The sequence below is a fragment of the Lupinus angustifolius genome, chromosome LG13, assembly GCF_001865875.1.
Source record: "Lupinus angustifolius cultivar Tanjil chromosome LG13, LupAngTanjil_v1.0, whole genome shotgun sequence".
Taxonomy (NCBI): Eukaryota; Viridiplantae; Streptophyta; class Magnoliopsida; order Fabales; family Fabaceae; genus Lupinus; species Lupinus angustifolius.
The window spans coordinates 8,654,101-8,675,947 of record NC_032021.1 but is presented as its reverse complement, the minus strand read 5'-3'; the positions used below and the strand labels follow the sequence as shown (position 1 = coordinate 8,675,947).

The 21,847-nt window shown below is 34.5% G+C and overlaps 2 protein-coding genes across 8 annotated transcripts in view; both read right to left on the bottom strand.

Moving 5' to 3' along the window:
- Positions 1,274–21,847, bottom strand: part of LOC109325554 (65-kDa microtubule-associated protein 3-like) — a 22,884-nt gene continuing 2,310 nt past the window's right edge. Inside the window, exons 1-14 of one of the 7 annotated variants that reach the window (XR_002105144.1) lie at positions 7,453–7,648; positions 6,498–6,585; positions 6,176–6,382; positions 5,317–5,562; positions 5,002–5,211; positions 4,747–4,902; positions 4,502–4,661; positions 4,268–4,419; positions 3,700–3,787; positions 3,240–3,313; positions 3,073–3,147; positions 2,628–2,907; positions 2,009–2,211; positions 1,823–1,910 (exon numbers count right to left, since the gene is read on the bottom strand). Coding sequence is in view for 4 of the 7 variants with exons in the window: in XM_019557978.1 (XP_019413523.1) it covers positions 1,453–1,913; positions 2,628–2,907; positions 3,073–3,147; positions 3,240–3,313; positions 3,700–3,787; positions 4,268–4,419; positions 4,502–4,661; positions 4,747–4,902; positions 5,002–5,211; positions 5,317–5,562; positions 6,176–6,382; positions 6,498–6,569 (2,181 nt within the window). In the remaining 3 variants the exon portion in view is untranslated. Of the gene's footprint in view, positions 1,914–2,008; positions 2,212–2,627; positions 2,908–3,072; positions 3,148–3,239; positions 3,314–3,699; positions 3,788–4,267; positions 4,420–4,501; positions 4,662–4,746; positions 4,903–5,001; positions 5,212–5,316; positions 5,563–6,175; positions 6,383–6,497; positions 6,589–7,452; positions 7,649–21,847 lie in introns of those variants that run through there. The other 6 variants (XR_002105146.1, XR_002105145.1, XM_019557978.1 and 3 more) reach the window with 6 other exon arrangements.
- LOC109325555 (K(+) efflux antiporter 5-like) overlaps positions 9,986–21,847 on the bottom strand; it is an 18,740-nt gene continuing 6,878 nt past the window's right edge. Inside the window, exons 3-20 of the mRNA XM_019557981.1 lie at positions 18,890–18,957; positions 18,688–18,772; positions 18,519–18,580; positions 17,861–17,936; positions 17,621–17,695; positions 15,816–15,887; positions 15,515–15,598; positions 15,349–15,417; positions 15,136–15,216; positions 14,934–15,022; positions 14,267–14,363; positions 14,127–14,180; positions 13,766–13,861; positions 12,974–13,162; positions 12,801–12,878; positions 11,356–11,400; positions 11,183–11,278; positions 9,986–10,474 (exon numbers count right to left, since the gene is read on the bottom strand). Coding sequence (XP_019413526.1) covers positions 10,436–10,474; positions 11,183–11,278; positions 11,356–11,400; positions 12,801–12,878; positions 12,974–13,162; positions 13,766–13,861; positions 14,127–14,180; positions 14,267–14,363; positions 14,934–15,022; positions 15,136–15,216; positions 15,349–15,417; positions 15,515–15,598; positions 15,816–15,887; positions 17,621–17,695; positions 17,861–17,936; positions 18,519–18,580; positions 18,688–18,772; positions 18,890–18,957 — 1,455 coding nt within the window. The 3' untranslated portion in view covers positions 9,986–10,435. The remainder of the gene's footprint in view (positions 10,475–11,182; positions 11,279–11,355; positions 11,401–12,800; positions 12,879–12,973; positions 13,163–13,765; positions 13,862–14,126; positions 14,181–14,266; positions 14,364–14,933; positions 15,023–15,135; positions 15,217–15,348; positions 15,418–15,514; positions 15,599–15,815; positions 15,888–17,620; positions 17,696–17,860; positions 17,937–18,518; positions 18,581–18,687; positions 18,773–18,889; positions 18,958–21,847) is intronic.

The window sequence follows — 21,847 nt, the reverse complement described above, 5'->3', positions numbered from 1 at the left end:
AAACAAGGGAAATAAAAAATAAACTTGTCCCTCATTTTGAACCAATAAATATCCAAGCAAAATAGCTTAATTTATTTTCCTTGAATGCTCCTGACCCCTGAGAGAAATGTTGTAAAATTATTAGCAGAAAATATAGTTCGTTTTCAAACTCAAAACCAAGGTTTGTATGAAGTTGAGTAATTGTAATTAGTGCTTCAATAAATGTTGTACCTCTATCTACACCATTATGCTCTAAAGGATTCATATCAGTATGTTCCAAATAATATATTATTACTTAAATCTCTTATGTTGTTATTATCAAAGTAATATAAAAAACACAATCATGCTCTAAATGATTTATTCTTAGATTGATGATATCCTTGACAAGAATATAAAAAGATCACCAAACATTAATTCAAGTAATCTTTGGACTAAAACCATCCCACTATAAAAAGCTAAAATGTAATTTCTACTTCCAAACCAAACAATATTGTTATGTTACAGTCATCAGAAACACCAACATGGCAACATAAACTCTCATTTCAATTGTTCTTATAAGACGTAAATAACTGAGAACGTGGCACAACAAATTTCCTACATCTAATTGCTACAATAATGAGTGAACAATATTAGAGACACATAATGAGAGCAGACACAATAAATCCTAATAATCATATTTCCTAACTAACACATGGTACCAACAAAGGGTACAATTTCTCAATCAGAACCAACATAACAACCCTGTCTTCTTTAGTTAATTGTCAGCACCAACCATGTATAGCATTGTCAGCACCAACCATGTATAGCATTCAACTCCAGCATATGATTGGAGTGGAAAGAACAAAGCCAGATAGAGCAATGTCATAAAATTAAGTTATACATAAGTTTAACAGTTACTTTTATTTTAATTTGTTTCTTGTTGTGTTGATTTGGTGTTATCAGCTATAGATAGTTAGATATATAGCAAATAATCTACAAGGTTGATCTAGTGATGTAAGACCTTGCTAGATCCCCAGAAAGATCAAAAGGTCAATAATTTAATTCTTATGAGCGACACTTGTTGGTAGAGACAATCATGCACTCCAAAATGGATAAGATCCATGCCCATAGGGTGAGGGGTACCTTTGGTAGTATAAAAAAAAGATATATATAGCAAATAAGGGTTTTCATTTTCTGCAATGCAAATTGCCAAATGAGTTTACTTTCTTTCTCGGAATGTGCATTTAAACTCCTACCATGTTCCCTGTGAAGTTATGATCAAGCATAAATGAAAGAGTACTTGAGTACCAAAATGAACAAAACAATTTTCAAATGAAAGTTTCATTAGTGGAGAAAATTAAACACATTATATTGCAAAACCTAGGACCAATAAGCTCTTTCCACACCATATTCATCATCAAGAAGCTAACTACATTTGACTAATGATTATCATCACAGGCAACTATACAAGTAGACCTAAACCAAACAAAGAAATCATGCTAACACAAAACTGAGCCTTCTTTCCTCAAAGGAATATTCAGTCTCTTGAACCAAGTCACCTCCAAAACTAACTGATGAAGGAGCTGGAGTCATGGTCAAGTTCATTGTAGGTGTGGTCGGGACAGGAATTGACATTGTCAAAGGTGAAGGAGGGTCAGGAATAGTACGCATCGTCTTTGGAGTTTTATAATCTTCATCAACCCTTGTCGCTGTCTTTGGGGGAGTGGTGGATGGCAAAATGTTAACTGCTATTGTTTTCTGGAACTTCTCAGTGTTGTGTATATTCAAATTATCTATGCCATATGCAACATTTGCTTTTGATGATACTTTTGAACTTGAAGAGATGGGAGAAAAAGGTTTTCGTGCCGAAGGAGATTCTATGCCACAAACACTTCCAGCACCAAATGAGTGTTTTCTGAAAGGGACACCAGCAATATCCAGTCCTCTTCTAGCTGCTTCACAAACAAGAAAATGTTTATGTAAACCATAAACCATAAAAGTTTCTGTGAAAATTATGTGAAACACAAACACCAAGGAAATATTACTATACCATCGAGAAATTACAGGAATGTCTACCAGCTGAGATGTGGCTTTGGCCTCCACCTGCAGCTACCAGCTGAGATGTGGTTTTGACCTCCACCTTCAGCATCAAACAAAAAAGAAGCCTAAACCGTGCTTTGGTGCCACATACAGCCTTACCAAAGAGTCACCATTAAGAGTACTTGGGAGAATCAGGTGGAGAATCTTCTACTTCTAAAAGAAAGGAAAACATAATCAGGTACCAGAAATCTTTTAGGTTTTGTTTGGATGGCAAGTTAACACATAACTTGATGGCAGCTGCTTGAGAAGACAATTTAAGAATGAAAAATGCGATGATGGTGGACACAGACAACAGTTAAATCACCATCGCTTCCTCGAACAAATTAAAAAAGACACAGAAAAATAAAGGAGAAGAGAAGTTATGTTTTACAAACAGTTATATTTTACTAACAAAGGAAATGGACCTAGAGAACCCTACCACACCCCAAACAAATCTCCTTACCACTTGAGGAAAAAACTAAGAGCAAACACGAGAAAATGATTATTAAACTCCTACCACGTGAGAAATCTGAAAGCCAGAACATTAAATTAAAAGGCAGGGAAAATAGAGCAGAGTTTAACCAAACTACCTGATGATAAATATGAAGCGCTATCATCTAGGTATTCTTGTTGCTCAATTTGGCGAGCTTTGTCAGTCTTTTTTGTGGAGCATGACGATGAAATAGATTTTGAATAAGGTTTTGGAGTTTGAATCGTTCCTCCTCCAACAGAAACTCTTCTATTAGCTGCTGCACTTCCAATTGACATTCTAGGTTCCTTTTTTACACTCAGTGTCTTTGAAAGGCTTGGTTTTGACCCATATTTTGTTTCCTGTTCTGCTGTCAATTGTCCCTGAAGTTTCTTCATTTCCTGAAACAGAAAAAAGTATTGTGAAGAAAGAATAAAAACCTTGTTGGATAATGCAGATCATAAAAGGTTGTCTGGATTTCAAAACTCAGACAAAACATTAAGTTTTATAAGAACTAGAAAACTTTTTTAAGACACAAATATTTAAATGGAATATGACATCCATACCCGCTGCCTAAGACGTTCTTGTTCCTTCTCTTGCCGTAACATGGTGTAGTCTTCAAGCATAGAGAGCAGAGGGTTCTAGAAAATCAGTTACAGAAAAAATTAGACTGACAGACTTCTTGAGCAGCCAACCAAACTCAAAGGTGGTATATCTGAGAGAAGGTACTTACACCATCATATGTAAACTCAATGCCTTTGTCCTTTTCCCATGTTATAGTTTTTGAAGTCAAACCATCTACCATTGCTATATGCAAGCAAAAAAAAATTGAAAGAGATATTCTAAACAAAACTGAAGCACAAACAAGTAAAGATAATAAGAAAGAAGCAGAATGAAACAGCTTGGAGAAAAACAGCAAAGCCAGGCTTGAAATATATTTGTTTTACCAAGATAATACTACACTAATGTCCATTACTGCATAATTTATTTTTCAACTCATACTATCACTTCATATCCCAACAACATGCAACAGTGCTCTAAAGCCCCATACAAAATTCAGCCACACTACACTTTGAATATTCAGTCCACTGTTGAAGCTTAATTTTGAGTGTTTAATATCATTTAGCCACAATGGTAAAGGTCCTATTACAAATATGTAACAAATATGGCTAACAATTGAGATCAATACATACCTGGAAGTTTGTTGACCAGGATACGGGCTTTCTCAGCTCGCTTGAGAGTAAGATGAGTACCTCTCCCGGCATTGTATCGATTTTCATCCTGGAAAAAGTACAACAAAACAAAATAATAAACATTTGATATATAAATAAAAGGGATCAAGTGGAACTGGTACAAATAAATTGATATACATGAAAATTAATGTGATATATACTTCTGAAATATACTAAAATAAGAACTATTTGATTACACATTTGATTTTTTTGTTGTTGAAATTTTACATAAATAATAATTTAATAGATAGTTATCATTCAAAAGTAGAATCGGAAAAAATAAACATTTATAAAAAGTTCTTAAATGATGTAATTATCCTGTTGTATTCCTCAAAGTACCAAGACAGTACATAAAAATCAACTTAATATACACTTTTGATATAACTAAAATATGAACTCTCGATTTCGTTCTTATTGATGTTATTTAAAAAAATACAAATAGTTTAGTAGCTTGGTAGATAGTTGTAATTCAACAGTAGAAATGATAAATAAATACATTTTATAAAATGTCATTAAATGGTATAAGTACCTTGTTGTATTCCTCAAGCCAGGACTCTTCTTCGCATGATGACAACCATTTCTCAACCTTTTCAAGTATTTCTTTTCTGCTAAAAGCTTGCTCTTTGACTTGGGCAATGTGAAGTTCAAGCTGTTCAAGCACAGAAGCAGGGTCTAAAAGTCCTGCATAAGAGTAAAATGCAGACTTTTAAGTTCGCAGAACAAATAATTGCATTTGTTCAGTAGTATCTTACTAGGAAGTTACCAGACTCTATAGTCTCAACAGCATATTCCACTGCACTATCAACTTGCAGAGCCATATGAGTCTTTTGACAAATGTCCTCTAGCTCTGCTCTCTTCCTTATAACAAGCTCTTTCATTTTGCTTGATTTTAACTCTTCTAGCCTAGATACTTCTGCCTCAACCTGAATAAAGTTATTACTTCTCTATGAATTCGTAAACACAATCATGAAGAGTGGTTCATAGTTTCTCTTGTAAGTTATGACTCACACAATTGATGAAGTCGACGGACAAGGAGTTTGGTTCAGTTACTTCATGTTCTGAAGCAGCTATATTACAAGTAACATTTTGAAACATCTGTTGCTCTTCAATTGGTGTATCCATCAAATTCCAGAGCTCCAACATTGTTGTTGCAAGATCTTGCAGCTGCCCGAGACAATAAGCAATTTACAGCTTTTAACCACAGGAAATAATGTGAAATTATAGATACAAGGCAATGTTTCGAAATTAATAAACAATCCTTACCTTCTGCATTCTCTGTAATTTAACTCTCCGCAGTTCTTCTATAGCAGCAGTCAATTGCTTGATGGTATCATTACTTACACTCTTAGATCCTCCTGCATTTCCTAAACTAGGATGGACTTCCCTGACTGTCTGCCTAAAGTCCAAAGCAAGCACTGAACAAAGAGAATTTAATGCATACAAGTGGTCCTGGACCTTCTTGAGGCGATCACTCTGCAGCAAAAGAAGATACAATCATAATCACTAATAAATAGAACCGAAACGCGATGTTCTAAGTTGATATCACAGAAAAAAATGAAGTGGAAATAAATTATTGACCTTCTCCTTTTGAAGTGCAAGAAGCTGTCTATGCAATTCGTCAAGGTTTCTCAATGATAAATCACTTTCATCTATAATGGCTGGAATATCCTCCCTTGGACCATAAATCTCATTTGAGATACTTCGAATCTGCTCTTCAACTTCAATAAATTGATTTCTACGCTCAGACTTCCTTCTCCGCATATCCTCCAGCTCTGGGCGAATTCTTGCTAGCTCTTCTTTCAAGTTTCGAGCAATTTGATCAGACTAGAAAAATAAAGGAGAGACATAGAAAACCAATGCTCTTAGTAGTTCAGCTGGATAACAAATAATTAGTAGTTTAACTGGATAACAAATAATATTAACCACAAAACTCATGAAAGTAAAAACTAACTCGTTTAAGTTTTTTTCTTTTACAGGAATGCAAATTATTTCTCTTTACCCAACAGCTACATTTGGTACTTAGTAATCAATTAAACAGTTAAGATACATAAGTGCATAAGCTTTTATTAGAAAACTATATCACTAAGATTAAATATCATGCATGATTAGCTTCAAATTATTGTCACACGAATATGTCATTAAACATAGTTTCATTTACCTTATTCTCTGTCCTCCCCCCTATTTAAACAATACACAGAGATACTATAAAACAGGAATCAGCAAGTTATCAATTCATAAAGTATCCAGCCTGCCAAAATTATCACTAAGATTAATATGTCATTATATCATGCATGATTAACTTCAAGTTATTGTCACATGAATATGGCATTAAACATAGTTTCATTTAACTTATCCTCTGTTCTCCCCCTATTTAAAAGATACATAGAGATGCTTTAAAATATGAATCGGCAAGTTATCAATTCATAAAATATCCAACCTGCCTAATATGTATTGGTAGCTCTCCCATTGCTGAACAGATAGCTGCCAGATCCGCCTCAGAATCAGCAATTTCCTGCTTTAATTGAGCTCTAGACTGATTTGCTTGATCTACCTTTCTTCTGTATACTCCTAAACACTCTTGTTCGAGCTCAAACAACATTCTATCCTTTTCAGTCTCAGACTCCCCGACTTCATCCCATATTATCTAATTTTTAAAAATAAGCCAAGGCAAACAATAAGAATTTCTCCACAGTTTACCAGTTTTATGTAGCTGGCCTGTAGGGAGAGTAAGAAAGATAATTGGAGCAAAACTTTTATACCTGAAGTTCGTAAAGGAATGATCCACAATTTGTTTCAACTTGCCTAAGGGGATCATTTTGAGGTTTAGACATTTTGGAGAAGTCGTGCCTGCTAAAAAAATTCTCTTAAAACATTCATTCACTAACAGACAAAGAATCAGAATTAAAAGACAGAAACAACAGAGAAACACACCTGAGAGATAGAAACTGTCATCATAAATTAAAACATTATGGATTAAATAGTAGTTACAAGAAACATGAATGCAGAATATAAAGTTATTAAGAAACTGAAGAGAAATTGATGCATTGCAGATATTGAAACTAACAAATAACAATACTTGCAACATAAAATACATTATTAACAAATCAAACAAGTGACCATGCACATTGGAATCCAATTCCGATAAAGAATAAGTATAAATTCAATTATAGGAAGCATGAATCCGGAATATAGAGTTAAAAATGGATTTAAATGAGCATGTTCATATTGTATGGAGGGTCTCCCTTGAAAAAGGTCATTACCACAAGAAATCATAGAAGTATAAATTTGTTGAAGTAAAAATTACATTTTTAATGCATAAAACATAGCCATACGTCCTATCAATTTATGGTTTAAATGATGTTTATAAGTGAAGCCAGAATTGCTATTTATGAATTGCTGGATCTATAGGGGGAAAATTAAAATAATACATTTTTTGACAATTGATTGAGAACCCTAAAACTCAATCATAACTAAATTGCAAAAAATGTTAAAGTCAATTTAGAAGTTTTTTGACACTAATCTAATATACATAATTGTCAGGAATTGCGTCACATTTGGGGGGAAAGTAATCAAATACACATTTAGAACAAACAAAAAACACAGAAACAGAATTAAAATCACAGAAAGTACATAGAATGTTACTAAATTAGAAAATGTAGGAAAACGTAGATGAGGATTTACGAATTTAGTAACCGATGTCGTGTGAATACTGACCTGAACCAAAAAGGATTGAAGAATTGTTTGGTATTAGGAATGTATTTAAGAAGAAAAGAAGGATTTTTGGAGAGAAAATGAAAATGGGTATTAGTGGAAAATGAAGTTTATTTGAGAATTGTTTGGATGAGAAAAATAGAAACAACAGAGAGACAAATGGAAGAGAGAATGTAGCCGTTTCAGAAAGAGCGCTGACTCTCCCATTTCATTTCTTTCTTTTTTTAACATATAAATAAATGAATAAAAATAAATGAATAGTAGATAATATAATGATCATACTCTTTACAATAATATGACACTACATAGATATTATATTATTTCAAATAACAGACAATAGAGTGGCATCCAAAATTTATAAAAAATGTATATACTAAATGAATATTATAAAGAGCTTAATATAAAATTCACTAGGCGAAGGGAATTTTATAAATACTCAGAATGTTTTGTAAAATTTGGTCATTATTTTTTGCAGTGGGCGTGGAAATGTTAAACAAATTTCAAGGAAGCCATGATGATAAAGCAGTTATCATAATGTTTCTTGGGCTTTTATCAGAGACCCTCAAGTAAAGGGGAAAGAGGTGTCTTCCCAAATATCAAAGTATTTCCATTGGTAAGGAATTCATCACACATGTCCATTTGTGAAGTTATCATGTTTCTGTATGATTTTTGTTGTAATTCCTCAAGTTAAATTTTTTGGTTATTTATCCTAATTTGCCATCAAATAGTTACCTCCAAGATTAGCATTGACTACTTAAGTTAAATGTTAATATGCTGAAAGCTTGCATGCTATACGAAGCACGAATACAGATACGTATCCTTCGTAAAACCGAGCGTATCCGTGTTGGATATGTGTCGGACACCGACACGCGATGGTGTTTGACGAATCCGTGCTTCAGAGCTCGTATGGATACATAACAAGTTTCATTTTTTTTCTTTCTGACTTCTGATGTCAAACAAACTACAAAATCACAAGCAAAGAAGCAGCTAATTTCTAAGGTTGATCTGTATGAGCATTCTTATGACAACCTAGTTGTCCTCATCCCTTCTAATGCATGGTTATTACTATCAGGGCTTGAAGGAGAATAGATCTTATCTTAAATTTTGATTCGTTGTGCCCATAGTTACATGATTATCTCATTTAGCTTCGTCATAAAAAAGGCCTCATAAAATTTATGTATAAAGTAACAAACTGCATATCCAAGTGAACCACGTACCCTTAATGCATACCAGGTAACTGGTTGCGCCCATGCAAGAATTACTCTAAACTTTATGACAGTATTGGATTATACCTGGTCACTTCTAACTCATTTTTGTCTTTCAAATTTTAACTTGTAGAAGATGAACATGATCCAAGAAGGAATTCAGAGACTGTGTAGGAATGAAATGGGATCCCTCGTATCAAACCACACGTGTATGCTGGCAAGTAGAACCAAATCTAAACATAATTTGCGAAATTTAGAAAGATAGAAACTATGCAAGTTACACAACGTTTCTTATTTACTATAGTGAGAAAGGGATTTTGAAGTTGCAAGATGATGGAATCTAATAGCTGGCATTGTACAAGAAAACATTAGAGTTTTGGAATATCTTCTTTTCCCTATATAAAGAAGCTTGCGAAATGTAATCTGGAGAAGTGTGAGGCATAAAAATACTATAAACTTGTAAATGGCTTCTGCTTTTCCTTACTGCTCTTGGTAACTTAACAGCATTTCTGACTCCAATAGTAAGCCATTTGGCTCACCCTCTTTTTATTGTCACTCTATTCATATACAATCTCTAGTCATTTCTCATTTATAAGTTTTAAAATTTAAAGTAACTAATTTCTAAAATTTTAAATTAAAGGGTGAGATTGTATAATTGGCAAAGCTTAACACTTTTCCAAAAGTAATGTAACCACACTGAATATTTAATCAGAATTATTGTATAAAGTTTTATCAATAATAGTATACTATACTAGAGGAATATAAACTTATTTTTACTAAACAAATTGTCATGTAATTTTTAAATGTTTCAGTGACATTATACACAACACCATTTCATAAACTCTCAGATAGAGACAGATAAGTTTTAGAAGTTAGTAGAGGAAGTGGAGATGGGACACTTCAAATGGTAGGTGACTTGGTCAGTTAGCTTCTTTAAAGAGACTGTTCTTGAATCTTTTTGGCTAACTTCAATATTACCATGTTGGGATGGAATAAAGTGGAATGAAATGGAATCCTTTTTAATAATGTAACTCTTATGTATTATATGAATAGTCTTGTCACCTATAGTAGTTATACTTAACTTTGACGCTCAAAGATCCAAAAATAGTGATCAGGTGATGTTCTTCTCTGATTTATGAGGTAATTTGATTAACTGATTAACCGTGTTAAAACCTTCCTGCTAAGATCAAAATTAAACTAAAACGTTTATCTCTCCTAAATTTAAGGTGCATTTTCCTCATTCTTCTTATTGGTTTCTTCCATTTGAATTTTCCATCTCAAACAATTCATTCTTCCATTTGTACAATTAATTGGTATAGAAACTTCACTGATTTAAAGCATGCCACTGATAATTGTTAATCAACATAAATTCAAATGCTCCTTACATGTTCAACGAGAATGTAATGTGTGGCAAATCTTTGAACAAAATGTTAAAAATAATTATTTTTCTAAAAGTTATGACCAATCTTTTTCATGTTAAGCAACTTCATAACAACAAATATAGGCTAACCAGGGTACACTAGGCTTATCAGCTTTAAGCAGCAGGACTGGCCTGTGATTTCCTATATACATTGCTTAAAGAATACAAAAATCATATGCCTATATACATGAGATCTTCCATTGACGTTTAATGAGGTAAATATGTGAACTGTTTCATCCGAATCTCGTCGTGGAACTTGCAGCAGAAACAGTAAAGAAGAATACTGAGTTCATTAGTCTTCAACAAAAAAGTAGATAGTTGACTCCAATATATTATATGATGTCATGGAACCATGGGAAAATCACAACAATCTGTTTGCTTCAGTCAAGGAAGCTTTCTCCTGTAAAGAGTAAAAGACAAGGATTATATTGCATCTATGTTTGGTTGATATGGCACCACAGATACTCTATTTAATTAGCATATCATAGCAAATAGAAAGAATATATATCAGGGAAAATTTCATGTTAAAAACATCCTGTATAACCTAATTCTTGAAATGGAATCCATCAACCTAGGAAGTGCCAAGGAAACCAAATTTCAAGCTGGAATGTGTGCTAGCAGTTATAAGTATGGAATTGCATCACAAGTGCCTTTCAACAAATACTTCAGTAGCATGGGTGAAATACTTAGGCCTCCAAATAAGATTTAAATACAAAAAAAGCAGTGCCAGGAAATATGTAGGCAGCATGGATTTAAATATAGTAACTATGATCTTCAAGGACATTCAAGGGGCCTCATAACCGTAGATTACCTCGTTTTTGTGATTGACAATGTCACATTAAACATGTAATGCTGACCCCAAAAAATCTTCATTACTTGCAGTTGCAATTATAAAAAAGGGGGCAGCTCACGTAGAATAACAAAATCATGATTCGATGGGAAGAAAATACTAAGTGGAAAAAACTTCTAATGGAAGGACAAAAATTGTATCCCATTAAAGTTCCACCCATGTTATTTGAGTGAAAGCAAAATTATCTGATCACATACAAGGGCATATTTGTGTGTGTGTGTGTGTGTGTGTGTGAGAGAGAGAGAGAGAGAGAGAGACCTCATTCTGTGTGCTACTTTCAGAAGGGAACCAATGCATGAGAACACCAAGATTCATGACAGCAGGTATCAATTTAAACAAAAGTGGGGTAGTAACCTGCAAATCATAAGTTATAAGGTTATACAATTCAAAGGAAGGACAGTATGGAGCAGCCATGTGTAAATGAAACTTACCAGACTGAGAGCCGTTGTCCCTAGAAGAAGAAGATACATTTTCCCCTAAAATGTTGTATTCAGTGGTCAGCAAGAGAGAAAAGAGGAAAAATAAAATAATCATCACGAATCACAGAGAAAAGGGACAAAGAATACATAAATAAATACTTTCCAATAACAATGCATAGTATTCGAGTGTGTGATCATAGAGGGATGGAAAAGGCATGGGATTTAGGTGCCACTAACTTATGCACATCTCGCCTGCACAGGCCCTGACTCTTAAGAATACTGGGTTCTCGTAGATTTATAGTTTTTGTGTAGGATAAGTCTCTCGCCTCATAAACACAACAATGAACGACATGAGACTTTTAAGATCAATGCTCTAAAAATAATAACTAAAGCTATCACTTAAGGCCCATCGGAAGATTTTAGTTACATGCAATTCACAAAATGCACCAGAAATGTAAAGATCTTTTTGTTTCCTAGAATCTTTTCAGGTTCAAAGATCAAACCATTTTTCCACTTTCAGACTATGTACACATGACCAATTGCATCTCTTAATGTTCATCCCTTACGGACTTTATTTCCAAACCTTGCAGAGTTTATTTTTGTTGGCAACCATTTAAGGAAATCAACTTGCAGCATCATTGTTCCTTGCATTATGGTTCCATTTAATAAACAGAAAATCATTATCTACTTTAGCCTCACTCTGCCTCTAGAGGCTGCATTCTGGGTGAGGTGTAGTAATCAAGGATGTCTTTTGTAGGCATCAGAAAAATAAACCCTGAAGAAGTGAAGTAGCTTCAACTTGCCACTCGATCTTTTACAACTGTCTGTCTCCTTTAGTCCTTATTCCATCTATCAACAGTCAACCAACTCATTAGTCAGGAACTATCATAGGCTGATTGGAAGTAAACATAAAAAAAAGTCTGAGGCTAAATTCTTTAATGACTTCTTGCCTAGTGGTCTTCATTTACTACTGAAAATATTTGTAATGGCAGCCCAGAACACTGGGAGAGGATCTCCTTTCATAGGGGCTTAGAAAGGGCCTAATTGTAGGATATTACAATTGTGGGTTTGACACCACATCTTGGCTGGGCCTAATCATAAGATATTTATTAGCTCTACGAGTCATCCCAATTCTATGGTCCTTAGGACATTCATTTCTAACGTGAGACTTCTTCATTCAAACTTGAATTCCTAAAAGAACTCATCTGTTGTCAAAACAGATTGCTGTGCCTATCCATCTTTATATATCGGTAAACTAGAAATATAAATGCATAACTTCCAAGATTAGATGTATCATACTCTGCATACATATAATGTTACCTACTGAAAGCTACTTGACTAAATATTTCTAACAGAAGGTGGCCATACAAAAAACAATGGAATATAGAAAATCTAAGCAGCAGGAAAACCTGTTAAGTAAAATAAATGGTGCAGAGAGAAAGAGAAAGAGCAGAAACCTCAACAAGATGAAGATTCGACGCACGACTTAGGAGAACAAAAGCAAATTCTCCAATCTGAGCAAGTGAGATGCCAACCTACATTGTCAAGGAGACAGTCATTCAGTGTTCAGCATATGAAAGTATGCATATAAACTGATATATGATCCAAATAGGTGACCATGTTAACTTACAACAAATGAGGTCCTAATGCTATACCCAAACGCTTTTGTAACCATAGCAACAACAGCAGTCTTAACAACTACAACCAGGATAACAGCTGCCAGCAAGATATCAACATGGTTCCAAAGGAAGTGGAAATGTATAAGCATTCCGATACTTGAGAGGAAGAGGGCTGCAAATAGGTTACGAATTGGCTCCACCTAAATATATTACATGTGTCTTGTTAGGTATACCTTATTTTAATCTAATGACAACTGAAACATAGCTCATAACTCAGAAGCACTAAATCACCCGAAACACATCAATGCACATTCTTTTATAGAAAATGTTTCATAACAAGGAAAGCGAGGAAGCACAACTTGTAGGATGATAATTGATAAGGAACCCATACAGTAAAGTCTATATACAAAGGGGGAAAGGTAAAACTAGGGATGCAATATGGTTGTCCAATCTGTTCACATATTCAAGACAACAACTCCCTTTTAGCATCCAGAGAAGAATACTTAAGAGAAGTCAAAATGAAAATGTATCCCAAATCAGGTTTGGGGCAAAGAAACATCCCAAAGCATTCAAGAAGTAAAGCATAACCAGCAAGATTCCAAGTTTGAATAACCAAACACATTGAATAAGACAATCATAGTAAGCCAAGATTACTTTAAAAATATAAAAATACACAGTAACACATAAATAGCAAGACAGAAGATAGTAAGCATGCTCACAAAGCAATAAAGAATGCATTTTATGTATGCAAAAGTGCAAAACATGACTGATACAAGACGGAAGTCATCAACCATAATCAATACCTGGTCCAAAGTATGTTGAGCAAAGTCTGTTGTAGAAATCATAACACCAGCCATAAATGAACCCAGCTCAAGACTAAGGCCAAGCTTATCACTGCACTGGAAAGAGATTTAAAAAAGTTAAAATGCACAGCATACCTGCAACATGTTAACTCAAATAAAATGCATATAAGACTGGTGCTACAAAAGACCACAAGATTCGTAATCCCTCCCACAACCCAAAGCACTCACAAAAAGAAGTTCGCTTCAAACAATAAAATACTGTAAAGAATAAGGTGCAATTTGGAATAGCAGCCAAATGTCATTAATAAGATATTATAGATGATGGAGTAACTAACGACAATTAGGATTATGTATTTCTTACCCATGCAGATAACAAGCAGAAAGCAACAGCCGCTAGCTGATAAAGCTCATTCGTCTGGAGAGCAGAAAGGAAGAAGATTAAGTCATGAGCTCCTAATAGTGCTGACAAAAGGTAGTGAAATAAATATGTTTTATCCTAACCTGAGATGAGAGCTTCATCATCAGTTTAAGAAAGCGAGGAACAAACAACCAAGACAATATAGATGTAGCAGTGAGATACAAGGACAGGACTAGCAACCTGAAATTGACAAACAATTACATCCTACCCATGGCAATTTAAATTTAGACCCGCCCCAAAAAAACAATCAGGAACTGCAATGTGTTAACTTCAAAACCCTGCTTTTAATTAAAACTGATGACATGGAGGTCATTTTCTTCATAAAAAAATCAACCAACATGTTATATCACCTTTCCCAGTGCTGTTTTCTCATGTTTACAAGAGAATTTATAAACGTTATTTTTCTACAGTTTACCTAATACCCACAATGACAGTCTCTACCACAGGTATGTTTTACCCAGTTTAGTAAATAAATTAAATTAACATTTCATGTGTTTTAGGCATAAAATCATTATGACCAGTGTTTCTAAAGTGTAAGATCATAGAGTTTGTATGCAAAATTTGGATGCAAATTTCCAGTAGGTAAAGTGTATCCTTCAGTTGAGCACAACACATTAAAGCAGAAACTTGAACATGTATAGAGCAACATTATGAGATTCGATTGGCTTTCATTTACAGACAAAGTGATTGATGATCATTAAGGAAAAAATATTTTTATGAAATGAACAACAAAAACAAGGACAGGCTTACAGTTTTCCCATGGAGATTATTCCTTGTAAAAGACCACTGTTGCCACCCAAAACTGGGAGCAAAGCAAATAGTAAACCCACTGCACAATCCTAACAAGTGGTAGAGCAACGAAAAGTACGCAACATAAGTGAACCTTAAAAGCACATTACCACATGAAAAGATGATAATAAGTTTACCATTTAACACTTAACAAGAAAGATACCTGAAAAATAAGAGTCCCAATAGTAACTTGAACATGAAGAGCATTACTACTACTCCGATCCACCCCCAAAAACTTCACCACCTGGTAAAAGGTGAAAGTAAATAAGTAACCATGCTTGGAATCTGTTAAGTACCAGCAGTTACACACACATAAACATATATGCACACACGCAGACATATATAGTAAATTGTGGGAAACAGTGGGAAATCATACCACTGCTGTTGATGACATAGAAAGAAAGGAACCAACAAAAACACCCTCCGATAATTTAGCTCCAAATAACTGCATATCAAGTGGGAAATAATGTTAAGCATCCAGTATTGTAACACCACGACCCCCATAAAACTTGGCAATCATTAACATTCATTCAGCCCCATACCATGGCAAGAATGCCACACAGGAACATGAATATTACAATTTGAAGCAGCCCTCCAAGAACAGCAACAGGACCCACAACTTTTAACTGCATGGATAAAAATTTCAAAACAGGTCTTCAGAAAATGAAAATGGGAAAAAAAATGTTTGTTAACCTGATACAGCCCAAATTCAAAAGCCTTACACAAGGAAAGCCATCATACATATATTCCCAATCTTAAAATCATGATTTGTGGTACAGCACAATTCAAGCGCTAAGCATAGAAGTCTGTGAAAGAAATTATTGCAAGACATGAATAGCAAACCTTTGCTAAGGAAAACTCCAGCCCCAAAGCAAAGAGAAGAAACACAACCCCAAATTGTGCAACAGTCTCAACCTGTACAAAAAGAGGGGGGAGAAGATAATTAGTGCAAAATGATTGAGCATTAACATCAAGATGACAGATTAATTCCAACTTGGAAAACTCAACGGAAATGCTTAGGTCTAACAATATTCTTTCCATTTTTCTTCCATGGATGGAGCAAGTAGTGAATGACTATCAAAAATTACTTATATGCTACGCTACTGGTGTTAAGATCAGATTAGTAAGTTAGAAGTAGCTTAAAGCTGCTAGATCAGCTTAATTTCAATGTTTAGAGCATCTTAGTAGTTTTAAAAAGACGTTTTATTAATCTTTGTGGTCCCGATTCCCTAGTCAAGGTATGGATCTGTACTTCAGTGTGTCTAGGTCATAAATATGGCGTTAGAAATATTAATATTCTTCACTATTCATCCTTGGAAGGATGCAAAGCCCAAATCGTTTTAGAAAAACTGACTTTGTTAATGTGTGCTTTTTAAAATGACATTTTTTTACAAAAAATCACCATCACAATGATAATAATACTAATAAATAGAAATTTTGATATTTTTTATTGGATTACCCAATTCAGAATGCTTAAAGTAACCTACAAGAGTAAAGATTACCTTTCTTTGAGCCTGAATTAGGCCTGGAATTGGTCAAACCACTAAATCTATTTCAATGGTTCTTTGCATCAGTGCATAGAACCAAACACCCACCAATTAAGACCTTAATCATCATATTATTGCCCAACCTACCATTAAAAATACTTAAGCGTACCCAAATTCCTAACCTTAATATATCAGGTTAAAACCCTACCCTTGAGTCATTATTACCCTTGTACATAATAACTTTTTCCCTGCCTGGTGTCAATTATCACTTCCATCCTTACTCCTGTTTAAGCAGTCATCAATACCCTAATTGAACACTGGCAGATCAATAGGAAAGATTAGTTTTATAAGATTTTGAGAAACAGTGGATGGAGAACTGTTTACGAGAACAATATGATTAGTTATTCACTGAAGACCAACCTCTGGTTACTGTATGTTTTTGGTGGAAATTTAGTAACATGGAGTAAGAAACAAAGCATTGTTGCTCAGTCAAGTGCAGAGGCTGAGTTTCGGGTTATGCCACAAAGGATTTGTGAATTTATATAGATGAAGATTATATTGGATGATCTTATAATAAGGTATTAAGCTCTCATGAAGCTGTTCTGTGGCAAGGAGAAAGTAGATTGTATTCTTATAAACGCATTGAGATAGACCAGCACTTTATCAAGGAGAAAGTAGATTGTGGACTACTACTCTGCATATGTTCCGTCAGAATTTTAGTTAGCAAATGTGTCGACTAAGGGATTTCCCAAGAGAGGTCGAACTAAAGAGCTGTGACTGATAGATAAATATCCATCCACTAGCTTGAGGGGGAGTACTGTAAGACTCTACTGTCCCACAGATAGGCTAAATAGGTAATTTTTATAGATTGTATGATAACTATTCTTTGAATTATTTTTAGCTTTATTTTAAAGCAAGTATTAATGATCTTAGCCTATATAGTGTGATGAAATCTTGTACAGAGATTTATTCCAAAACAACATTTCAATATTTCCTCATACAAGTAAGCTCGTAAATCATAAAAATGCAGTATTTAACTGCTACCAAAAGTAAGGTCACATATTTGTTTAGACAAAGGAGAGAGATCAGATTACACACTCAAAAAATTGATCACAACTTGTTTCGGCCAAAAATGGCAGTGAGTCACTCGGCACAACGTACCTGTACCATTTCACTAATGAATTTTAAACCCCCTGGTCCAATAAGGGATCCTGCAAGTAGATAGCCCACAATAACCTACAACATGTATTTAAAAAGTGAAATTCAACACTGGCATAGATCAATTATTACTGAGGTCATTCAAATAAATCACTTAATATCAATAAGGAATTTAAATATGAAAATCAACTATTGCATAAAGGACAGCAAATGTCAGAATGAACAATGGTATATGTTACAAACCGGTTGCCCCAAACATGAAAAGAGAATTCCCCCAATCGCTGCAGAAACTATGGCAACCACCAAGTCAGATATTAGTCTGCATGGATGTACAATTATTATATTATGATTACATCTCGTGGTAGAAAATAAATAGAACAATTATAAGCAACATAAACAAATTTCTATACAACAAAATACAGAGGCATCAGCATGTAATGTTATCAGGAATCATGCAGGAAAGACAACTTTCCTTTGAAAACTAAAACAAATCCATCATCTTCAGATTCACAACCTCTCCCTTTTAAGCACACACAACTTCAACTTAAAAGCATTTGGTTAAACCTCCAAATGGAAAATAAAGACAAAAACCAAACCCATTTATTCCTCCAAATGAATGAAAGCAACTACAAAAAGGGAAATAGGGTGCTTGATTTGTCACTTCACAATTATTTCTCCTAAAACTACTTGATTACTTCCAAGTTCCAACACTAACATAGCCTTAAAATAACACATTCCATAATTCAGCAATACAGATACATCAACAGAAATTAACCTTGAAATGTAGCATTTTGTCAAAACTTAATGCAAATTCATAGAACAACCCATTACCTTTTAATAGTCAACCAAGCAGATAGAGTATTCATTAAAAACAAAGATAAAGGTCAGTATAGATAACAACCTCAAATCCACTTGAAGTATAGGATATTTGGATTTCTTGTTTGACATCACGAAGACATTGTCCTGTCGCGCAGTAGCATAAACAAGTAAGTAGGTTGACAGTAGAAGCAAAGTTGCTTATAGTACAATGAAGAACATTCATGGGCGCTTCACATAACTTTTCAGCATACCTTCTTATCAATCAAGGTTGTCACGTCATCAGAATCTTCATTCTCCAGGGAGAATACATCTTGTAACTGAAATGATCTTGTGCCACTGAGGAAAATAATAATTCAAAAAAGAAAAAGTTATTGGGTTAATAATGAAAACTACATCTGATAATCCATCATACGTTATAACTGAGAAACTACATCAGACAAAATATGACCATACTTTCCCTCATTCGTATCATTTTTCTTTCCTTTCTCATGGGTAATTTTAGCAACAGTCTCCAATACAGCCTGCAAAACAAGACCGGCTTGTCAAAACTCATATATTTACATCAACTGAGGAAAAAAAGCCTTAAATATGTTTTTAATCTTTATAAAGTAATGTCATTTTGTTTTTAGTCCCTAGAAAATAAAAAAATGTTTTGGCTCCATACAACTTAGTTTATTTTGATCCTCATCCCTGGCGTTACCTGAAATTAGAGGTGGCAATTGGATAGATTTAGATGGATATGGATTTGAATCATAATGGATGGATGGAAAGCCATCCACCAATTCATATAAATCCATAAAATCACATTTCTAAACTATTCAATCCATCCATATCCAATGGATTCCAATCCATCCATTTCATCCATTTTAATGGATTGGATGGATGAATATCCAATACATTTTTTTTTTAATTTGAACTAAAACATTTTCTGAAGGAAAAAAATCCTTTTAAAATTTATTATTCAATAAAACATTTTTAAAATGTGTTTTTTTAAACATTTTTAAAAAATCTCAATATTTAAATTTATCTATGAAAGCTCTGAAATACAACAGTGTAGGTGATGTCAGAGATACTGTATTGTGCACTCATGCTTTTTTTCTTGTGCTCAATCATGACACAAAATGTTATATCAATCCTTATTGAAACTTTTTGAAAGAATACTTTGATAAAAAGAATAATATTGTTGAAGGAATCCTTTTGTTAGGAAGAGACTAGTTTATATCACTGGTATCAAAACTAGTTTGTGTCGGCCGGTGAATCGGTCTTAATACCACTATGATACAACATTTATACCGGTCATGCAATTATACTCGTAAAAATAGATCATGCTGACCGATTTTCAATTTAACCCTACCGGTCATACCAGCTGGTTTCATTTAAAATTATTTTTTTTAATGAAAGTGATCTATTTTTACCAAAATATTTATATGGATAATCAAACACATAACTACTACATTTTTTATACATCTAAAACATGGTCTACAATATACATTTTTAACAAGTGGTATAAATAAAAATAGTTATTGTCTTTTTTATTGATATTTCAACATTAATATTAGTATAAGAAGAGTAGGAAGGAACAGATCTTCCTGAATTAGGGCACGGCGACGCAGAAGAAGAAGGAACTACAGCAATATTAACTGATAGAGCATCAGAGAGGACTTTCGACTTGTTCTTCTCCATTCGCGATTCAAAGGTCAGAAGAAACGATTCCAAGGAATGAAGTGTTGGAAGATCAAGTTGCGTCTCAATCGAAGTAATCACCGGTTGGAATTCTTCATTTAAACCATCCAACACATAATCAACATGTTCAGTTGTGGAAATCGGAGCTCCAATAAAAATTAGAGCATCAACAAGATTTTTGATCTTCCTAAAGTACTCAGATATCGACAACGATCCTTGAGTAATTGAACGAAGTTGAGAACGGAGTTGTCGACTTCTTGCTTTCATTTGAGAACTGCAAAAATTGTGCAGTTCTTCCCAGAGTTGCCATGAGTGTTGACAACCAACAACACGAGGTTGTAAGCTTTCAGAAAGAGAATTCAAGATCCAGGAAAAAATCGCCTGATCTTGTTCTTCCCAACGCAAGTAAGCAGAGTTCACTTTGTTGATAAGACGATCATCATCAGTGAGAAATCGGTGAGGTATTTCGGTTCCAAGAACGAATGGATTGGCTCTGTTGGAAGTAAGTGTGGCAATCATGAAATGTCGCCACACGAGAAAGTTCTGCTCCGTTAGTTTCATCGTCGGAGCAGGAAGAACTAACGGTGACGCCACCGTTTGCAGCGGAGTTGGAGATGGTGTGGACGGAGGAGGAGATGAGAGAGAGGCACCAGGAGCCGAAGAAGGCATGATACCATATAAGAAAATGGTTACTGAGAGATAGAGAGAGAAGAAGAATAGAAGAATGGAGAAGAGGTTACTGAAACTGAATTTTGTTATTATTCTGAAACTGAATTACAAGAGAGGAAAAGAGAGTTTATATAAGGATTGCCAGCTCAGCACAGTGAAGCAAGGCACAACCAATTTCTCTCTTAAGAGATAACAGAATCACAACACCTTAGATTATTCTAATATACCCCCCCTGAATTTGAGGGTATTTAAAACTTTTGACTAGACTAGAATAATCTCTAACTTGAAGTTGCTTGCGAAAGTTAGTGAATTTATCAGTGGAGAGAGGCTTGGTAAGGACATCAGCAGTTTGAAGATCAGAAGGCACATGGGCAACAATCAAGGTCTTATTTTGAATCTTGTCACGAACAAAGTAGAGATCAAGCTCAATGTGTTTGGTTCTACTGTGAAGCACAGGATTATGTGACATAGCAACAGTACTTAAATTGTCACATAGAATGGTAGGTGTTGAGTATGAGAACTTAATCTCTTGTAGAAGAGACTCAACCCACATCAGTTCTTGAGCAACCAATGCTAGACTTCTGTATTCAACCTTTGTGCTTGACCTGGAGATGGTGTTCTGCTTTTTAGACCACCAGGTAACCAGATTAGGGCCAAGATAGATGCATGCTCCTGAAATTGACTTTCTGTCATCCACATCAGAGGCCCAGTCAGCATCACATAGAGCTGTGATAGAAAGGGGGGCTGAGATAGCAGCCTTCTGAAGAAAAAGGCCACAGGATACAGTTCCTTGAAGATACCTAAGTATTCTTTTTACAGCAGCCCAATGTGAATTAAGAGGTTGACTAAGAAATTGACAAACTTTATTGACACTATAGGTAATATCAAGCCTAATGATGGTTGCATACTGAAGAGCACCAACAATAGACCTATAGAAGGTGGGATCAGCATAGAAATCATTTCCTGACTTTGTAAGTCTGCAATTGCTTGTCATGGGAGCTGTTACTGGTTTGGCAGTACTCATATTTGCTCCATCTAGGAGATCTCTGATGTATTTGG